The sequence below is a fragment of the Merops nubicus genome, unplaced genomic scaffold, assembly GCF_000691845.1.
Source record: "Merops nubicus isolate BGI_N331 unplaced genomic scaffold, ASM69184v1 scaffold5158, whole genome shotgun sequence".
NCBI classification, from domain to species: domain Eukaryota; kingdom Metazoa; phylum Chordata; class Aves; order Coraciiformes; family Meropidae; genus Merops; species Merops nubicus.
Window position 1 is genome coordinate 1 of NW_008625079.1, and position 7,406 is coordinate 7,406.

Genomic DNA, 7,406 nt, shown 5'->3' on the forward strand with positions numbered 1-7,406 from the left:
CCATTCCAAGCCTCAAACCACAATAAGCGGATAGAGCCATTCGACAAAAACGCTGGTCCTATGAAAAGGTGTAAACAACGCCTCAAATTAATAGTGGGAAACAGTAATATATAATTACATTGAAAATTCAGGCTAATCTGAATGAGAGCCATGTAAAATACTAGCATCTTGGAGACGTGGTTTCTGCTCAACTAAATGGGCTTGAATATACTTTCAAATGTCAGTTAGAAAAGGCAGTGACAATACAGAGAATGCAATCTTTCAACAGCAAATGATACTTTAAAGTATCCTATTTAGGGACATTGACTTGCAAGTTTGAGTTATTTTATCTGAATTGATCCCAGATTGTTTCCAGAGGTTTTAGTAGTATACTGTACATGGATGCCAATAAAAGTAACAATACTGGGAAAACATTTTGCTGAAAACATTTTTAATCCAAAATCTAGTTTCAATGAATAGTCTTTAAAACAAAGAATTATAGTCTTCTCAAGATTAATACTTAAACTTGTGCTTGAAACTGAAAAAAATGTTTTAAGGGTTTTGGGGTTTAAGTAGCAGAGCCACAGAATTGTTGGGACTAATCAGAGGAGTGATCAAACAGAAGTAAGTGGTAACATAGCTGGCAGACATCTGTCACTGAGAGAGTAATGACTAGGACAGTAGTAACTGAGAACTAAGGGTTATTTATTTATGGCATCTCTTTGCTCTTGCTTATATATTTAAATTAGAACTTTACATTCAAATCATCTGGGAAAAAAAGGTTTTGCTAAATGAGGTCAGACAGTATTTGACAAAGGTGTAAAGTGTTTGACAGCTTCTGAAGTACATATATGAGGAGAACCATGTTACAGGAAGATAGGTGTAATCACCAAGGAATTTAGAACTTTCAATATTTATTTTCAAACTAAACCCATATTTTATGATGCAAGACATTTTTTGTTTTGTAATCTACAGGGTAATTTCCACAAGATTCTGTTGCATATGAGGCATAATTTCATAATTTTCCACAAAGACAAAAGTGCCTCATTCAAGTCTCCATCATTACAAAGAAGACAGTTGAGAGTGTAGGAGGTCACAGCAGGGATCTGGAGGTCACTTATTTCTCCTGTTAGGAGCAGAACAGCATTCCTTTTTATGTGATGCAGATTTGGCTTCTAACTTTCATTGGCCATTAACACAAAAATCAAAAGTTTTCCTCTCGCTCAATAATAATTGTCTTAGGTCTCTGTAGTCTTAAAAATCACAGCTAACTCTAATTAGTTGATACATTCAGTTTATCCAACATACTTCTACCTCTTTTGACAGAAGGCAGCATACAACTGAAAGTTGTTCAGCCACATGCAATCCTGTCCTGTAGTTATCCAAATAACTGCACATCAAATCTAACACCAGAAAAAGTCATACTGCTTATTTTTTAAAAAAAGAAACAATTTTGCTGAAAGTGATTTATTAATGCCCTAAGAAAACAAATGGCATTGATATAAATAAAATGTTATTTCTTAATTTCAGTAACAGAATGTTGAAATCTACCTTTCTCTGGCTCTTAAATGAAGGGTAATAGTTTAGAAATCTGGAATGATCACATACAACACCTTACAACTTTAATATAGATGTATATAAATTAGAATTAGGAAAACATGTTTTGGGCATCAGTTATGACAGTTCTGCTTTGCAATCTTCCTTTTAAGCACCACTTCTAACTAAGGTATCATTCTCAGGAATTTAACATTGTGTAGTTAGACCAACTGCTCAATGAGTAAGAACAGATGACCAGACTGAAAGAACTGTAAATCCCCTTCCACTCTGAACTGAAATTGAAGTTTTCTCTGCACTTAGTTAATAGCAAGTCTTCCTTTCTTCAAGTTACTATTATTTTCCAAATGCATATGTCAAGTGTGGTGGTTTGAATGGCTCAAAAAGTTACAGACTTGAGATTTTGTGATAATCTAAGTAAAAAACCAGTTTTTTTCCTCACAGTACTGAAGTCTGTGTTATAGCAGTCCACTAGTTTTAGGCAGTCCATGTGACAGAGGCTTCTTATCATGCAGCCTTTAAAACAAACCTGTGCTATTCAGTTTATTAAAAAATAAAAAGTTAGGGGAAGCAGAGCTGAGAACCCAGCCTGCAAGCCAGCACATAGACTTTCCCCTGCATAGGTTATCTCCCCACCAGCCTACGCAATCAGATAGCTCGTGGCAATTAGTCTTAATAAGGCAGTAGAGTGTTCCGAGGTGGAGTAGCTGACTTTACTAATTGTCGGCAGCAGCTTCAGGGATTCTGACTGCTTGCATTTAAGAGGGGAGTCATATGACATCATGCTCAGTTGTTGCTTGTTAATTTGACCTTTCCTTTTCCCTTCTCCATGTACTTTAAGTGTGGGAAATAAGACAGTGCAGCAGCTTCGGTTTAAGTTCTCCATATAGCAGCAGGCAAAAAGCAGAAGCTTGCAGAAGTGGAAATCCTTTGAGATGGGTACCTGAGTTTGCTATTTCCTTTGAGTAGCTATTAGTTGCGTGCAAAAATGTTTTTGGGTGCCTACATGCTCAGCCCTGTTCTAGCTGGCCTTCAGCATGGCCAAAGAGCAACTGCATCCATGGAGTGTGATTCCTCCCAGCAAGTGATGCTGCTTTGCTGGAAGGGACATGGGGGCACAGGGTGCTCCGAGGGGGATCTCCCCAGCTGGGGTGTTTCAAGGGTCCAGTCAGACAAGGGCTGCAGAAACTGTGCACACAGGCACCGTCTTAAACAAGTGTAAGCCTTCCCAAAAACTAAAGGTGACAAGCAGGGTTTGTCCAATTTACCTTAGGGTGGGAAGATGGCAGCCTGTGGACATGGGGTGATTGTTGGGACCAGGTTTCAGCTCCAAGACTGGGGAGGAGAAAGAAGGAAAAAAAAAATATTATTATGCCCTATTACATCCCCTTGTTTTTCTTGGTCAGAGTGTAGGGTTGCAAAAGTCCATCCTGATGTATTTAGGCAAAAGGAGAAGAAGGATATTTAAGTTGGCCAATGAACAGAATTGCTGTCAGAAGTAATTTAGATATTGCGTAGCTGATCCTGAGTTTTGAGTCTGTCAGCTCTTCCAAGGAAAAGGGAAGAAAACTTAGCATAGTTGGAAAGTTTTGGGGTTAGTTTTATTTTGCTTTTCCCCCAGTATCTGCGATTTCTACTAGGGAGAAAACAAAACTCTAAACAAAAAAAAAAAACCACACACACACAAAAAGGTAAAATTTCAGTGATTGTGTGAATTGAAAGGCAACAGAACATACTGCAGAAAATATTGTAATTAAGAAATCAATCCAATTTGTACTCTTACCTCTGCGCTAGTTTTAAGTAGAAAATTTCAAGAAAAACACTGACAAGACAATCAAAATTTAAATTGGATCTTGGTTACTGGCAATGTTTATAGTGTTTCAACAGTCATTAGATATGACAGGATTACAAAGGAGGATGGGGAAGCCTCAAGAAGAAAATACTGTTCGGTCCCTCTCAGAGAGGTGGAAGCTGAGCATCTCGTCCAGCAGGAAAGGCAGCACTACTGCAGCTACACCTCAGAGCTGTGGGACTGTGCATGAAGGGAGATGGAGTTTAGCAGTGGCTGGAATGTTGGATTCTGACTCTTAGTTTCTCAGTTTTCAGTGACAGGGTGGAGTCCTTGCTCTGCTGCCTGCCCAGAAGGCTTAGTTGTGTTTGGGTTTTTTTCAATCCAGTGCTCATCTACTGCAAAAGCCATACACTGCCTAAAGCAGAGATCAGGTGCCATCACTCCACAAGAGTGTCCCTGTTGCTAGATGACAGTTGTCTCGTTCACACTGTGCACGTTGTTGTGGATAACAGAGAACCATGCCATTCACTGGAAGGATGCTGCTTCTGGGTGCTGGGCTGCTTCTCTGCAGCAAGCAGAGGCTTTTGTGAATTGGAAGAATTGTGTTAGAGGTTTCTGAACAAGTGACATTTCTGAGGCATTCAGTGGTGGAAAGTACTCTGAACTAAACAAGTGATGACTGGCTACTGGGTGTTAGGATAGTCATACAAAGTCATCAGACACAAGATACCAAATTTGTCGTAATTTTCAGAAAACCTAGAAAGCAGGTTTCTGTTCCCTAGGAATTTTTTCCAGCCTAACTTTGGTTCCACTTAGTTGGAAGCAAACGAACAAGAAGGACTCAAAACTTGTTGCAGACTAAGTTGCTGAAGCCTGCAGATGCTCAGTGATACTGATACTCCTCTTGCTTTCACTGAGCTGCTGCAGGCAGCTTCTAGTTCCCTGACTACAAGAGAAATTTGGCAGTTCAGTTTTTTTTTCCTTGTTTGATCTGCATTCAAACTGTGGAAGCTGAGAAGTCAACGTGGGATCAGTAGGAGGTAAAAAATTATTTTGCACTCGGGTTTTAATTCATTTGTTAATAAATCTGTTAGAATGCAAGCTGCCTCCCACTCAGATGAGATTAGCTCCTCTGTTCCCAGCAGGACGCAAAAACTGTAGAACAACAGGACTCTAGGGCTGACCTTAGCTAAGAAACCTAGAAGCACAAGTTCCTTAACTAGAGAAATCCAGACTAATTTCTCAAATCCAAAACGTGGCTAAAAAGCACACATTTTAGGCTCATGTTTCAGCACTCAAAACCAGCTCTAGGCATCATGTGATACGGCAGATCTGTCTCTGTGCCACGCATACCTGCCTGATCCTTGAACTCATTCTTCTTACTCCTCCCTAGAACGTTTCAGTGCTAGAAAACCATCACTGGCGATCTACGATCGGGATGCTTCGAGAGTCGCGGCTCCTCGCCCACCTGCCCAAGGAGGTGACGTAAGTGTCCGCTGCAGGAAACGCGCCACGGAAACCAGTCCCTGGCTCCCTTCACGCTCCTTAAAAGGACGCTGGCAAAGAGGCCCAGGCTTCAGAGTAGGCTGAACTCCCTGCCCTTTCTCGGTGCCAGTATGAAATCATGAGACGAAGTTAGGCGGGAGAAGTATTTTCTAAGACCTTGTCCCTTCTGCAGCAGAGGAGCGGCCGTTGTCGGCACCAGGAGCACTGACAGTCCCAGCAGGGCAGAAAAGCAGGAATGGACCTTCTGAGATCCATTGTTGGCATTTTTCGTTTCACACAGCACCAACCAACTGTGGAAAGATTTAGTGATTAAAAAGCAGGAAATACAGAGAACGACAAACGAGTTTGCCAGTTAGCATTGAGACTGCTCGGGACTTCCACTCCTGACTGAAGAGGTGTGGTTCAGTCTTCACCATATTTTTGGGTGCAGCCAAAAAAAAAAAAAATCAGCAACGTGAGCACCTTGGCCAAATTGATGCTAACTTTTTACCTGCTGTTTTTGTGCAGTGTTGCTTCCACCAAAGAGCGGAGATTAGCCCCAGGAACAGTCTGGAATTCTAGATTTTAATCACAGGTGACCTTACCCGGAATATAAACAAGTTACCAGGAAGCAATAAGCTCTATATCCCTCCAGAAATTCTTTGCAGCAGACCAAGAACTTCAGTCGAACTTTAAAGGCCTTCAGTCCAGCCCTTCACAGCTTCAGCTGCAGCTTCAAAGTTGCAGTGATCACCCACCACCCAGCTCAGAGCAGCTGAAGTAATATGTGAACATTTTTCTAGATGCATCATGCTGTTATTTTGTTCATTTTGTTTTGGTTTTCACTTTCCTAGCACTTTTATGAAACTTTCAGAACCACCTATGCCAACTAGCATTTTTCTGCTACGTTATCTATTCCTCCTGAAACCATTTAGATGCAGCTGGAATGGTTGTACCCTGCACATCCCAGCAGACTGACCAAACAGATCAGACTAGATCTATAAAGAGGAAATTTTATAGCTATACTCTGTAGGAGGTTGTTTTGAGCTATTAATGTTCAATGTTTCCTTGACTGAAGGGGCTTTATTTTCTTTACCTGCAGACAGGACATCGAGCAGCAGTTGGGCTCCCTGATCCTGGCAACAGACATCAACAGGCAGAATGAGTTTTTAATCCGTCTGAAATCTCACCTTGACAATCAGGATTTGAGGCTAGAGGATGCACAAGACAGACATTTTATGCTTCAGGTAACTTAAAAAAAATATATTTCTGTTATTTTTGTCTACTACTTTTTCAAGTCACAGTACTTCCTAGTATATGTTAGAATAGCACATGATAGTGTGTCTGGACATCAGCTTCTCCTTACCTATCACCACAAACACTTGCCTTCTGCTGCTTGGCATGCATGTAAGGCAAGTTAAAAAGCTGTGAATGCAACAGATACAGGAGAATGTCAAATGCTGAGAAATGAAGATAAGCTATTAATTATTTTTTTTCCAGACCACTGCTTCTCTTACCAGGTAATGCTTCCATTATAGTCTCTCTTCTGGCAAATGGCACTTCACTGGTGTTCTTTTCTAGCACTGTGCAAGAGAGGCCCCCTTGTTGGTGTTCTTTCCAAGACAGCCTGACATCAGGTGCCAAAGTCCCCATTCCTGTGATGGATGTTCAGAAACTGCCTGTGCAGAGACAGCTGTTGCCATGGCAGCAGGTGCTTCTGTAGTGGATCTGCCTAACTAATGAAGAAACCATGCTTTATTTAAAAATCAAATAGATTCAGACTGGTTCTTCCAGCTAAGCTGCAGTCATTAACAGGCTCTTCAGAATAGAACTACCTATTCCTGCATTATTATGCTTAAAGTAGCTGCATATACATGCTTCTCTGGAGAAATGGCATTAGTTCCACTCTTAAATACATAAAGGAGTTTATGCAGTCTTTGTCATTTATAAAACAAACGTCTGCATGTTACCACTTTGTTAATGTTACAAGAAAGGTGACAGTTACAAGGAAAGAAGTGCCAATTTGTTAATTTTTCCTCCTCCAGAAGTGTAGGAAATGTAGCAGTCTGCTCACCTGTCCTCCATCAAACACAAACTTCTGTCAGATTTCTGCAAGGACCACAGAGGCCAAGATGATGGGTTTACCATATTTCTAGACAGATTAGGCAAGAAAGTTGTGCAAATGCCAAAGGCACAGCCGTGGTGACATTTACTTGTCTGGTGGATTAGTTGTGTGGAGAAAGGAAAAAAAAAAATTATCAAAAAGTCTTGATTGATCAGGGTAAGTTAAAGAATGTTTGAAAGGTCCTTGTAATAGACAGTAACACTGAGACTAGTGAATTTAATTCAGAGAGAAAAATGACTTGGAGACTTCTTTCCTCCAGTTTACAGGTCTGAATTTGTACAGGAAATATTTCTTATGTTTTCCTTCTGGGTGCCAGAATGATTTCTGACCTGTGTCAGGCTAACTGACTGGGTTCAGTCTGTGAAGAAATGAGGCACATGACATCTTGTTCCAAGGCACTAAGACAGACAATTACATGGTTTACTTTTCTGAAACAGTTACTTGATTTTCGAAACCACTTGCCCTCCTGTA

At 40.7% G+C, this 7,406-nt stretch overlaps 1 protein-coding gene across 1 annotated transcript in view; it reads left to right on the forward strand.

The window, feature by feature from the left end:
- Positions 1 to 4,718: 4,718 nt before the first annotated feature.
- LOC103777987 (cAMP-specific 3',5'-cyclic phosphodiesterase 7B-like) overlaps positions 4,719 to 7,406 on the forward strand; it is a gene marked incomplete at its 5' end in the record, with an annotated part of 10,204 nt that continues 7,516 nt past the window's right edge. The window contains 2 exons of the mRNA XM_008945553.1: positions 4,719 to 4,810; positions 5,913 to 6,057. Of these exons, the coding sequence (XP_008943801.1) occupies positions 4,719 to 4,810; positions 5,913 to 6,057 (237 nt within the window). The remainder of the gene's footprint in view (positions 4,811 to 5,912; positions 6,058 to 7,406) is intronic.